General features: G+C 49.5%; 1 protein-coding gene across 1 annotated transcript in view; it reads right to left on the reverse strand.

Annotated features, from left to right (window-relative positions):
• Window positions 1-13,792, reverse strand: part of Ccdc146 (coiled-coil domain containing 146) — a 127,967-nt gene that overhangs the window by 7,222 nt on the left and 106,953 nt on the right. The window contains exons 10-15 of the mRNA XM_075956315.1: window positions 12,589-12,684; window positions 10,863-11,033; window positions 8,110-8,198; window positions 7,858-8,022; window positions 6,558-6,782; window positions 4,525-4,753 (exon numbers count right to left, since the gene is read on the reverse strand). Of these exons, the coding sequence (XP_075812430.1) occupies window positions 4,525-4,753; window positions 6,558-6,782; window positions 7,858-8,022; window positions 8,110-8,198; window positions 10,863-11,033; window positions 12,589-12,684 (975 nt within the window). The remainder of the gene's footprint in view (window positions 1-4,524; window positions 4,754-6,557; window positions 6,783-7,857; window positions 8,023-8,109; window positions 8,199-10,862; window positions 11,034-12,588; window positions 12,685-13,792) is intronic.

Below are 13,792 nucleotides of genomic sequence, written 5' to 3' on the forward strand. Positions count from 1 at the left end.
TGTCTGTCTGTCTAGAGAGAAGGCTGAATCCCCAGCCCTTCCGTTGCTCCCAATTGTGTGTGCTATTCATGGGATGCTGTGTGGAATGGACCCTGCATGGGAAGGCAGTGTCTGTCTGTCTGTTTGTCTAGAGAGGAGGCTGAATTCCCAGCCCTTCCATTGCTCCCAATTGCGTGTGCCAATTCATGGGATGCTGTGTGGGATGGACCCTGCATGGGAAGGCGGTGTCTGTCTGTCTGTCTGTCTGTCTGTCTGTCTAGAGAGGAGGCTTAATCCCCAGCCCTTCTATTGCTCTCAATTGCATGTACCGTTCATGGGCTGCTGTGTGGCTAAGTGCTCAGAGTGGTCCTTGCTGCCCCACTGCGGGTGTTTCAGAGACAGGGGCAGCAGACAGGCAGGGAGCTGGATTCCCGCGTTGGCGGTGGCCTTAATGATGTTCCACAGAAGGAAGTTAGTTATCAGGCCAATCCAGCATGTGCTCTGTGAACAGCAGTCTCAGTCACGTGTGTCCTCTTTGTTGAGGAGACTCTGAATAGATAACAGCCCTGGCATCACTGAGACTCGGAGGGGGACGGCGCTCATAAGGACGATAGTCACACTCACCTTTAGCTTCCAAAGCGGGAGGGAGCACCGTGATGACCCTAAGCTCTGTTTGCAGCGTCCTACCATTTGTGTAATTGCTTTTCAGGGACTTTTGGTTTCTCATGTGGCAGACGGCAAAGATGAGGCTTGATCCCATGGGGTAAAACAATAGACTATTGTACAGTGGTTCTCAGCCTGTGGGCCATGGCCATTGGGGAATACCTACTTCCAGTGCTCTCAGGAACCGAGACACTGCTCAGGAGCAAGATTCCAACAAGACTAGCTTTATGGTTGGGGTCAGCACAACACGGGGGACTGCATTAAAGAGTCGCAGCACTAGGCGAGTCGAGAACCCTGCTTTGGTGCTAGAGACCACACTCAGGAGTGACACAGTCAAAACTTTAGAGTTTCAATTGATGGCAGTCTTCTCTGTAACAAGAGTTTTAAGTGGTGACATTTAAAAACAGTGACAGAAATGATTAGTAGTAACACCTCTTGATGTTTCCTTAGTTTCATAATGAAGAAACTAAGAAATAATTATAGGGCTTTCTGATCACAACCTATGCCTACAGAGGGCTGGATGGATGCCTCGCAGGGAACTGGCTGCTCCTGCAGAGAACCTGGCTTCAGCTCCGAGCGCCCACAGGGCAGCTCACAGTCATCCGTAGCTCTAGTTCCAGGGGGTCTGATGCCTCCTTATGATCACTGTGGGTACTAGGTGTGTGTGTGTGGTGTGCAGGTACACACGTGCAGACGAAACCCTCACACCCGCTAAACAAAACCAGACTGATGCCTCCACTTAATTCTCTCACTGGGAATTTAAGGGCACGGTTTCCACTTTCTGTATGAAAACAACGTTCTTGTGTCTTACACTAGCTCACGGGATTTCCAGGACTGCTGAAATGGATCAAGTTACTGCAAGGTCCAGGAGAACGTGATTCGTGATAGCTCTTGGGATTTGGGACAATTAAAATCTGTTTCAAAATAATCGGAAAGAAAAAAGCAATCTGAAGATGATGCAAATCGGGAAAACGACAGAATGCAAGAACTCAAGATGGACACCAGGCTGTGATAAGAGCCGAGAGCTGGAGGACAGTGGGCAAGCGTGGCCTGCCCTACGCACACCGCTCGAGAGGGCAAGCGCTGCCTGCCCTACGCACGCGCGGCATTTCACACTCTGTCTCTCCAGGCCCTCAGCTGGCATGGATACAATCACGTGTCCAGTGCAGCTGCTCCCAATCATGTATGGCCCACAGGTCTCAATGTATAGGCCGCCAAGATGAGAGTGGCGTGCCGACAGACAAGGTGTATAGCAGCATGAGATACATAACAGGTCTGTCTTGTTAAAACTGAATTCTTATTTCACTGTAGGTAGCTGCTACTTCTAAGAATGAGTAATTTTTTTTATTATCAAATCTTCTGGGGGAGAGGCAGACAGGGGAGCGGAGAAAAATGTAGAGCTCAAAAAAAATTAATAAAAAAATTCTCTGAATTATGCAAACGTCAAAAACACACAAAAGAGAGAATAACGTGAACTTCCACACAGTTCTCTCGGCTCCAGCATTCCCAACACAGCTGCTCCAGTTCCCTCCTTCATCCGCGCCTCCGTGTCTTCCAGCACCTGTGGGACCACACATCATCCAGGTACTTCTGCGTGAGTAGCTGGGTGTGGTGGCATACACCTTTAATCCCAACACCTGCGTGTCTCAGCAGAAACCAGTTTTCTTTTTTCTCCTCTCCTCTCCTCTCCTCTCCTCTCCTCTCCTCTCCTCTCCTCTCCTCTCCTCTCCTCTCCTCCCCTTTCTTCCCCTCTCCTCTCTGCCTCTCCCCTCCACTCCCCTCCCCACTCCTCCTCCTCCTCTTCCTCCTCCTCCTTCTTCTTCCTCTCTCTCTCTCTCTCTCTCTCTCTCTCTCTCTCTCTCTCTCTCTCTCTCTCACAGGGTCTTATTGTAACAGCCTTGACAAAGTCATAAAAATTCTCCTGCTTCAGCCTCTCAGGTGCTGGGATTACAAGTTTGCGCCACCACACCCAGTTTAAAACACATGAAATTAAGATAAAAAATTACCTACAGTACCATTTCCCATATAAAATATGACCAACTCTCATATATGCCTACTGAGTTTATAATTTCTCCACTATTATATAAACATGGTATATACTAATGTCTATAATTTATAGTTTGACCATGTTTCTTCAATAAATATATAAAAATTGGTTTAGGAGAACGCAATAAACGGGAAGAAGGAAGATTAGCGTGGTCCGGTGGACGGCAGTGCTGATTTGCCGCTAACCTCAGAAACTGTGCCTCTGGAATAGAGAATCTGGTCCGTTTGACAACTTGGTAAAGCCCCCTTTTGTTAGACATCCTGGTGTTGCTCAAGGGCAAAGACAGACTGGAAGCTGCGTACTGGAAAAGAGCTGGAGAAAGCCCAACTCTTCTGTAAAACGGAGCGCGCTAAGTCGAGAGTCTCAGGTGCCCTGCAGGATGGTGAGCCTGGAGGCAAGTGGAACAGAAAGGCTGCAAAGACAGCCATGGGACCCAGACCGTCTTGAAAGCCTGCGCAGTGATGGCGCAACCCCGGAAAGCTGTGAGGGGTATGGGTTTCTGAGGTCTAGCATGGAGTTCTTCGCTTCTCTGGAAGGTAGCCTCACACACTGCTCTCGGAGACATTCAGTGAAAGCTGTCAAGGACCTTGCACACACGGTGTTGTGTGGACTGAGGACACCCGTCCGTAGTCTACCCTGGAGGAGCACAGAAATGGAGCAGGTGCTGTGTGTAGGCTGACCACTGGTGGAAGCTGGCGTCAGAGCCAGGGACTAAGGGGGGAGATTCTCCCGGAGCCTTGGTGGGGAGCAATCCAGTCAGTTGTCCTGAACGGGAGCAGCTATGGCTAAAAATCAGGCTAGCAAGGCACGGCTATAATGATCCTGACGTAGCTGCACAGCTGGAAGATGCTATCTGCCATCTCTATAGAGTTGATCTATCGCAGTGCATTGAGGGGTGGAAGCCGACCCTGTGTCCACGCCCACACATCCTTCCCATGAGCTAAGTGGAGACTCGCTCTCAAATTTCGGACTGTTATTCTCGGGGACAGAATTTCTTTCTCTTTGTCATTTTGTTCTTTTTCTGTCTTGATTAACCGAATGCACCTTAATTAATCCCCAAACAAGGGTGACACTTTAGAATGCGGGATGGCATTTGTTCTTGCAACCCTGCTTGAGTCAGTGGGGAAAAGCGTGGGTCACAAATATGTCGGTCCAGTTTTTTCTAGTTCATAAAAGTCTCCTGGTAGAGAACGATAGCATCTATCCTCGTTTCAGTCTTTGCTGTTGGGGACCACGGAGGTGAATGAAGCGTGCAGGCTGAGGAGCGGCAGTGCTGAGCAGGGCCATTCCTCCCTCCCCTGAACGTCAGAAATGCTCGCCGTGGCGGAAAAGGCATTTCCCGTCATCTCCGCACTCAGCAGGCTGAGGCAGGGGGGTCGCAGTGGGTGTGAAACTAGCCTGGTCTATACAGGCGTCTCAGACCAACAAAGGCTACAAGACCCTGCCTCGATAAGCCAGGGGGACTAAACGTCACATCTAGGTGGTCTCCAGCCCCATCAGTGCCAAAATTAAGCTGCGGGTAGTGAGAGCCTAGATCCCTCTGGATGGAGCTACAGGAATGATGAACTAGGGCTAAATCTTGGGATGGCCCAGATCCCAAGAAACAGACAATGCTTCATGGGAAAAACATAAAACAAAACAAAACAAAACAAACAAAACCTATGTAGCTCAGATTCCCAAAACCCCATCCTGGAGCAGCATTGAGAGTCGGCTTCAAACATCATACAATGTGAAGCTGTGGCGTGGCTTCCACACAAGAAACCGTGTCACCTAAAACTAACAAGGGGAAGGAGACGCGCCAGCGGCTGAGGGAGGCGCCCCGACCACTCACCCACCTGGATCTGCAGCACCGCCAGGTCGGCGTCAAGGGCCCTCTTGGTGGGCAGCAGCTTCTGTGTCACACAGATTTGTCTTTGCTTTTCGGCTATCTTCAGCTTCAGGAATCGGATTTTCTCATCCAGGATGTGGATTTCGACATCGCCATGGAGTTTCATCTTCTCTTGGATGTTTATTTTCTCATAAAAAATGCACACTTCTTCCTCACGCTCTATCAGCTGAACACCACTGCGGTCAAATTCAGAGCAAGGGTCTGAGTGGGTGCTGAGGCCTCTGTTTCATAGCTCTGTGGTTCCCTCTGGCTTTGGGCTCACAACGTACATCAGCACAACAGCGTTTCAGAAGACAGTGCCATGCCCCAGTGGGTTGCTAGTTAAGCTCCACACACTGGATCTTCCCGGGGTAGGACTGGCGTCTCCATCCTAAGGCCAGTTGTACAACAGGATGACCACAGCTTGACGAGCCCTGAAGGTTTCCCTGGGGTAGGGGAGTTCGCTCCCAATATGAGAACAAAGCAAAACCCAAGGCTGATTTTTCTGCACATCTTTTTTTGGGCCAAACTTGCCAAGTAGGGTTTAGCTAGAATCCCTAGGCAATGGCCCTGGGAATGGAATTTGGGGGGGAGTGGCCAGGCCCATAAGATTCTGTGAAAAGTGAGTGTTGTTTCCAGATCCTCAGTACCCTGCCCTTTGTAACCGTGCTGACAGGCACAGTGGGAATAACTCCCCTTGGGAGGAAGCCACGGCATAGACACACAGGGAGATCCCCTCCCGCCCCGCAGCTGTGGTTTAACCAGGGCCTGACTTTGACTTGTGCCAGGAGCCAAATAGGATTTTTTTTTTAACCCAGAAGAACATTCGTTCGCCTTTTGAAAACATTCTGTTTGTCAAGGACCCTAAAAATATTCCCACGGCGTCTGTATCCGTAACCACAACTGCCACCTTAATCTTTGCAAATCTGCCCTTCGCTCCGACCCTACTGTTGTGCGGCTGTGCCTGGCCGACCTTAGTTCTCCACCTACCCCGTCGGTTTATCTGTCAGAGCGGCTTTACCGTCCAGTACCTTTGGGCGCTAGCACTCCAATGCTTTGTAAGAAATCCCACAACGAATTTCGTCTCACCTGTCAGTTTCTCATAGCACCAGCAGCCGTGGTGGGTGGCGCTGTTAAAGCGTCACCCTGCCAAGGGCTAGCTTGCAGTCTGGAGGAAATGCGCCCTCTCCTAAGCCTGTGTTACTTACGGGAGGATGGGCGGATGAGGAGAAACACCGCCCAAATGGATAGATGTTACAGAGTGGACTCGCATCGGCTGATCCAGAAGGATTCACTGTTACCCTAGAGCAATGGTTCTCAACCTGTGCGTCATGACCTCTTAGGGGGTCGTATAGCAGATATTCTGAATATCATATATTTGCATTGTGATTCACGACAGTAGCAAAATTACAGTTATGAAGTAATAACAAAGTCATTCTATGGTTGGGGTTCAGTGCGGCCTGAGGAACTGTGTTAAAGGGTCTCAGCATCAGGAAGGTTGAGAACCCGCTGTCCAATTGCCTCAGAGACTTTGATCTTCCAATGTCCAAGGCCTCCTTTTTGTTTCCCTTCTGCAGACAGTCTTTTTTGTTTTTATGTGCACAGCTCCCTCCCACGGGTAAAGAACATGGCTACATCTCGGTAGGTGCCCTGGGCACCCAGGCCCAAGCCCGTTCATGGCCCTACAGAGGTGCCCCAGACACCCGGCCCAAGCTCATTCGTGGCCCCTACAGAGGTGCCCCGGACACCTGGCCCAAGCCCGTTCGTGGCCCCTACAGAGGTGCCCCGGACACCCGGCCCAAGCCCGCTGGTGGCCTCTACAGAGGTGTCCCGGACACCCGGCCCAAGCCCGTTCGTGGCCCCTACAGAGGTGCCCCGGACACCCGGCCCAAGCCCGTTTGTGGCCTCTACAGAGGTGCCCCGGACACCCGGCCCAAGCTCATTCGTGGCCCCTACAGAGGTGCCCCGGACACCCGGCCCAAGCCCGTTCGTGGCCCCTACCATTCGTTTCGACGCTGGACGGCCTTCTCATACTTTTTGCGCAGCTGCACCATCTCCTCCTCAATGTCGGTGATCATGGCGGCCAGGCGGTCCATACTGGTCAGCTGCGCCTCCTTCTTCTCCTTCATCTCCTGAAGCTTGGTGGTGATTTTGCACACGTCGTTCTGTATGCTCTCCCTGATGGTCACGTTGTTGGAGTGCTTCAGCATGGAGTTCTGCAACTTCCTTTTAAAACAACGGCACAGTGGGGGTGGGGGTGGGGGTGGGGGATCATTTTCCTCGGAAATACTGACGGTGTCTGCAAAACAAGCCTAAAAAGTGTGTCTTCCGAAATGACATCCCTGCACGGCCTGAGGATGCTGACATTGTATCAACCTCTGTGCTACACTGTTGTGAAAGGGTCCTCTGCCATCTCTGTCAAATCTACATCCGTGTTCTGAGGATAGAGGGGCTTCTATGCCCACGCCTAATGGAGACCTGAGGACTCAGCCTACGAGCATGGGTCAGGCTGAGTGACGTCACAGCCTGGATGTGGTACTTTAATTTCCTTCCAGGGAAGAATCTGACTAGGAAATTTCTCTTTCTCATGCCTTTTCAGGTCAGGGTATTCAGTATTACCTTTATCAAAGTCAACTGGGCAATAGTGGCCAAGAGAAAAATCCACTTATGCCATCTCCATCTCCGGCGATCAGGAGCTAACTAGGTGGAAGCGTCCAGTAGGTCTAGGCACAGGGCAAATATTCTTTCTGGGATTATTACATAGATGAACTCATTTAGTAACTAAAGACCCTACGCAGTAATGACAAGGATCATGTATAAGGGAAGAGTCCAGACAAGTGGGGTGACTTCCTGAGGCCCCACAGAGAGTGTCTGATGGAGCTGTGGGTTTAGTCTCCACATCCTGCTCTCAGCAAATCTGCTGTGGGCTCCCGAATGCTCGTCACGTGCTTCAAACCCACAGCCAGGGACACTACCTAGGAGACCATTGTCTTCTGGCTTCACCTGCAGACGATCAGATTTATACTTTTTTTTTTCTTAATTGGGCAAATGTGAACACCAACAGATCATCACAGTAAGCATAGTTTTATGTGAGAGTTTTCCATTAATATATATATGTGTGTGTGTGTGTGTGTGTGTGTGTGTGTGTGTGTGTGTGACTCTAGAAACCAGGAAGTGTGTCCACCTGAGAAGCACGGTGTGGGAATAGTCTTGCTCCCTGCCGTGACCACCAGGATCTTACAGACTGCCAAATCCACAGAGGACAAGGCTTTGGGAGGACTCTGGCTGTCTTGACTCTTACCTTTCTTGAGAGACAGCACTGTTCCTTAGAATTTCCAGCTCATTTAATGACATTTTGTGCCTTTCTCTGATCTCGTTTACTTTCTGATGAGCTTTGTGTAGGAGGTTGACAAACTTATTCCTTTCGTTTCTGATTGTGTCATAAAGTGTGGCAAACTCTTTAAGTCTGGAAAAAACATGAAGCAGTTTCTGAGAATCGAAAGATGAATATCGCCTTTCCCCAAATAGCTAAATCATGACCAAACTCTTTTACCTCCGATGAACTTCATGTTTTCTCTTCCTGTGTAGTCTGATCTCAAGGTTCTTTACTTTCATTTCCTTAATGACATTGAGATATTTTTGCTGAAAGGTAAAGAATTGTGTGTGAGATAAAAACGACTAGAAAGCTGAGTGTGGCGGCTCATGTCTGCAATTCCGGCACTGGAGAAACCGAGGTAACAGGACTGCCAAGAATTCAGGATCAGCTGGTGATATATAGTAAGAAAACCAACAACAAAAACCACAACGTAAGAGTACTCCAGCTGAACCCCACTCCAATCCTGTCTGTTCATCCTTCCTAACCTGCTGGGCTGGACAGAGCTGCCCGGCCAGTTGAGGGGATTCCCACTAAGTAGGGCAGAAGGTACTCAAGCTTCAGGAAGAACTAGAGAGCCTGCCTGTACCGACAGGGTGGGGACGCTGGCGGATGATCGGGAGAAGATGACTGTAGACCACCCAGCCAGGACAGCGTGGTGTGCTGCGTTCCCAGAGGCCAACGACGAGGAGGAGGAGTTACAGGAAGTTTCACTAAGGTCGTGACCTGAGCCCTGTAAGGTGTCCGGGAGACGGAAGCACTGGCTGTAAAGAGCAATTCCTTCCTGCTGTGTTTGCTGGGGGTCTGGGAGTCTCTTCTGTTATAACAGGCGCCGTACTGACACGAGCTGTAAGCTGTATATACATATATTAAAAAGAAAGCAGTTACACCTTTAACACCCTAAGAAAACTATACCAGGTGCTGAATGTGCTGGTGATAGTCTTTGGAGAGGGCATGCCTGGTGTCCTTTCTCGGGCGTAGGAAGCATCCGGAAACAGAGTGTCTGCTGGTAGCATGGGGGGCGGGGGGGGGGAGGGTCAGTCACCCTCAGGGGCAGCATTTGGGGGCGGTGGTTTCAGTCACCATCAGGGGCAGCAGAGAAGACGGTATGGATACACTGCGATTTATAATTTTCTTGGAAAATAAACTTGGAAACGGGCGTCGACAAGCTAGCCTTCAGATACACGAAACGCATAAAGCAGGTATAGTCTACGCTGTCTCTAATGGAGCAAAATCTACGCTGTCTTGTGGATGGCACCAATGTCAACATGAATCCCATCCTCATCCCCTTATGTATTTATAAAAGACATGTGGTTATTATATAAATTAATAAGATTGAATACCTTCAGTCTTATTAATTACAACTAATGTTTCAAAGAGTAATTCCCAATACTGAAACATCAAAGGGAAAAGCAACGTTTTCCCTTAGAATTTTCGTATCTCAAAGAGAACCGTCTTGAGCTCTATTATGAATAAGTTCATTTAGTAATGAAGTTTACCTTATGTAGATTATTGTGTTTATAACATAAGGGTAGATAAAATAAGGATCAGATATTAGGACTGGTTAGAATTTGTCTACTTTGTCGAACAGATCAGTTCTTTTCTGGGAATAATGAAGTACACCTCTATAGTACATCTGAACTTGCTGAAAAGAGAGATTTCTAAGTAGGAAAGCTCACAGAAGTGGACTCTTCCACCCACAGCAGGTGCTTCTGAAAACGCTGTTCTGGTTAACCCCACCCGGCCCCCGACTTTGGTGGCGATGACCTTCTCAAGCCTTGGCTGCCCCTCTTAGTCGTTCCTCACGGGACAGCATCATCTCTGTCTGATTCCCGAGAGGCTATGCTCTCTCTTCTGTCCCCTACCAGCCCAGAGGTCCCATGGGCTCGGATTTCTGAGAGGCTCCTTTCCCGTTGCCAGTCAGGTGGAATTTCTCACTTCTCAGGTGTGACTGTGTCTAATTAAACAGGGAAAGAGGTGTCTGAGGAGCTGGATAATTGGCGGGGGGGGGGGGGGTCTACGAGGCTACAACTTTCCCCTCCGGCCTCTGCTACAGAATCTATTTCATATTAATGCCCAGCAATGCTGTATAAGTGTGAGTTCTTTCTGGGGAATGAAAAATATCCCGCCCCCGCGTCCGCACAGAGAATGAGAACAAAGACGACACTCGGGAACAGCCAATGCCCAGGTCACATGACAAAGGCAGACGCTCTACTGTAGGAATAGTTCAGAACATACTCTTTAAAATTATCAAAATTATTACTATTAATTTTTGAAACACAGTGTCACAGGCCACTGAGGCTAAACTTGAACTTACTGTGCACCTGTGTCTTCTATCTCTTGATTGCATGTAACACATGCACGCTTCTATTGTTTGTTTGGCAAGAGGTCAAAGTGCACAGGCAGGCACTGTAGCCTTGAGCTGTCTCCGCAGTGTTTGCTTACTTTTAACCAAGAACCCCTAGACACAGCCCTTCTGTGGACTAACTGACTCCAGGTTAAAATGTTAGTGCCTGCTGCAGGAGGGCTTCATTCTCTGATATTGCTTGTGGCACTTTGTGGGAGTCAGGAAATCAAGGGGCAAGTAACTAAGAGCATCCTTCTCTGTAGGATGCTCGCCTGATGATGTCCCATGCCCTGTTCCTAAGTCTGTGACTCCGCCCTGCAGATTCTCTCTGTGGCCTGTGCGCCTGGTAGCCCTGGCCCCTGGAGACACTCACTTCATTCTTGTTGCTAACTACTGAGGTGTTTTATGTTTTGTTTTGCTTGTTTGCTTGTTTTTCAGTGTATGATTCAGTGTCCTTTAGAAAAAAATTATTGTTACTGACTTTGAATGAAATTTAAAATCATCGCTTTCTAATTAGTGATGCGTTAAAACAAGGCTCCCTTGAACCTTTGTGGTAATTAATGAGTGGCTATAAGAAAGCAGTTACCTGTGCCCTCAGGAAATCCTTGGACTTTTGTTCCCGCTCGTCAACTTTGAGCTGAGTCATTCGCCCCAGGTTGAACACCAGTTCTTGCATGTTGTCTTTTTCCTTCAAGAGCTTGTTTTCCTCTGCGATCTGCTGCTCCACCAGCCTCGCTTCCACTTCGGATAGGCTTCTCTTTGGGAAAGCATGGAAGAAGTATAAGTCATCTTCTGAAGGAGCACCGTAAGGCCGGCATAAAGCACCGTCTTCCTTCCGCGCTTGTCAACAGAGAGGGCAAAGCCATCCCAACTCTCTGCTCTGGGTTTCTCCTCTGCTGCACGGAGGATGCGAACTTGTGGGTCAGCGAAACCAACCTTGACCTTAGTGTGGTTTCAAGGGACTAGAAGGGCTTTAAATTTACGTCTTAAAATACTTAAATATTCAACAGCGGTTTGAATGACAAAGTTTGAGATTTGAAAATAGACATTGTTGAAACCGACTTTTAATACAATCAATAGCCCTTTTATTCGAGCAATCTTAATAGCCTGTAAAGGTTTGCCATGTCAAACACATCTTCAGGGGTAATGAACTTTAAGATAAGGATGGTGTGTGTCTGTGTGTGTGTCTGTGTGTGTGCTCAGTAAAGACAGACCACTTGGCTAGACGCAGATGATGATGATGATGATGATGATGATGATGATGATGATGTGTGTGTGTGTGTGTGTGTGTACACTCAGTAGAGACAGACCACTTGGCTAGACGCAGATGATGATGATGATCATGATGATGGTGTGTGTGTGTGTGTGTGTGTGTGTGTGTACGCTCAGTAGAGACAGACCACTTGGCTAGACGCAGATGATGATGATGATGATGATGATGATGGTGTGTGTGTGTGTGTGTGTATACACTCAGTAGAGACAGACCACTTGGCTAGACGCAGATGATGATGATGATGATGATGATGATGATGGTGTGTGTGTGTGTACGCTCAGTAGAGACAGACCACTTGGCTAGACGCAGATGATGATGATGATGATGATGATGGTGTGTGTGTGTGTGTGTGTATACACTCAGTAGAGACAGACCACTTGGCTAGACGCAGATGATGATGATGATGATGATGATGATGGTGTGTGTGTGTGTACGCTCAGTAGAGACAGACCACTTGGCTAGACGCAGATGATGATGATGATGATGATGATGGTGTGTGTGTGTGTGTGTGTGTATACACTCAGTAGAGACAGACCACTTGGCTAGACGCAGATGATGATGATGATGATGATGATGATGGTGTGTGTGTGTGTGTGTGTGTGTGTGTGTGTACGCTCAGTAGAGACAGACCCCTTGGCTAGACGCGGATGATGATGAAGATGATGATGGTGTGTGTGTGTGTGTGTGTGTACGCTCAGTAGAGACAGACCCCTTGGCTAGACGTGGATGTTGTATGTGTATTCAGCAGTGATTGGCTTGGCTAAGCATGGGTGAGGCACTACACTAAAGCCTCAGTAACCCTCCCCGTTAGGAAGAAGATGACGCTCCAGCAGCACACACTACTTTACAAATGAACGCACATCACTTGTGCATGCTGTTACACACACACGGATGGGTTTCACGGTGGCATCGACAGACGCACACTACCACCCCCTCCCATCCCCTCCCACCGCTCTTTGATGTGCTCTTTGTGGAGCATTTAGAAACAGAGCTTTATACTCCAATCTGAGACAGCCCTGTGAATGAGTGGGATGCTAACCTGCTGAGCCAGGTTCCTCTTAGCCAATTCAACTTCCTTTTGGAGGTCTCTCCTTCTCTCAGGCAACAGAAGGTCCTCCTTAGGGAGAGCTTCCATCTGGAAGTCAGAATTTAAAATAGGCGCTGTAAGGAGAATACTGTCCGATACCATATGCTCAACCCCAGTACACACTTTTGAAACTGGCAGGCAAAGCGTGATTCCTGATCACACAGGCACTTCCTACTCTGCTTACACTTTGTAAAACCAATGTGAAGTAAAATATGAAGACCTACCAAAACTACACAGTCTGTTAGCTACACATGTTTTATCTTTTATAAGTAAATTTTAATAGCTGACATTTAGTGAGCAGCGTCTAAACTTGTGGTGGTGTGGGGCCTAGACCCACGATTTTACTGACTCCTCACAAATGCCGTGAGGCATCCAGCTGTTTGGGAGAAAGTGACAGACGGACCTGCCTCAGGGGTACAGGTGCAAACCCAGGTAGGCATTGCTCTGTATGACCGCTGCACACTTTGACACCCCGCCCCCGCCGCATGCTCTGACCCCCGCACGCTCTGACCCCCGCAAGCTCTGACCCCAGCATGCTCTGACCTCCACACGCTCTGACCACTGCACCCCGCACACTCAGACCACTGCACCCCGCACACTCTGACCACTGCACCCCGCACACTCAGACCACTGCACCCCGCACACTCTGACCACTGCACCCCGCACACTCTGACCACTGCACACCACACACTCTGACCACTGCACCCCGCACACTCTGACCACTGCACACCACACACTCTGACCACTGCACCCCGCACACTCTGACCACTGCACCCCGCACACTCTGACCACTGCACCCCACACACTCTGACCACTGCACCCCGCACGCTCTGACCACTGCACCTCGCACACTCTGACCACTGCACACTCTGACCACTGCACCCCGCACACTCTGACCACTGCACCCCGCACACTCTGACCACTGCACCCCGCACACTCTGACCACTGCACCCCGCACACTCTGACCACTGCACCCCACACACTCTGACCACTGCACACCACACACTCTGACCACTGCACCCCGCACACTCTGACCACTGCACACTCTGAACACTGCACCCCGCACACTCTGACCACTGCACCCCGCACACTCTGCCCACTGCACCCCGCACACTCTGCCCACTGCACCCCGCACACTCTGCCCACTGCACCCCGC

Source organism: Microtus pennsylvanicus, chromosome 22, assembly GCF_037038515.1.
Source record: "Microtus pennsylvanicus isolate mMicPen1 chromosome 22, mMicPen1.hap1, whole genome shotgun sequence".
NCBI classification, from domain to species: Eukaryota; Metazoa; Chordata; class Mammalia; order Rodentia; family Cricetidae; genus Microtus; species Microtus pennsylvanicus.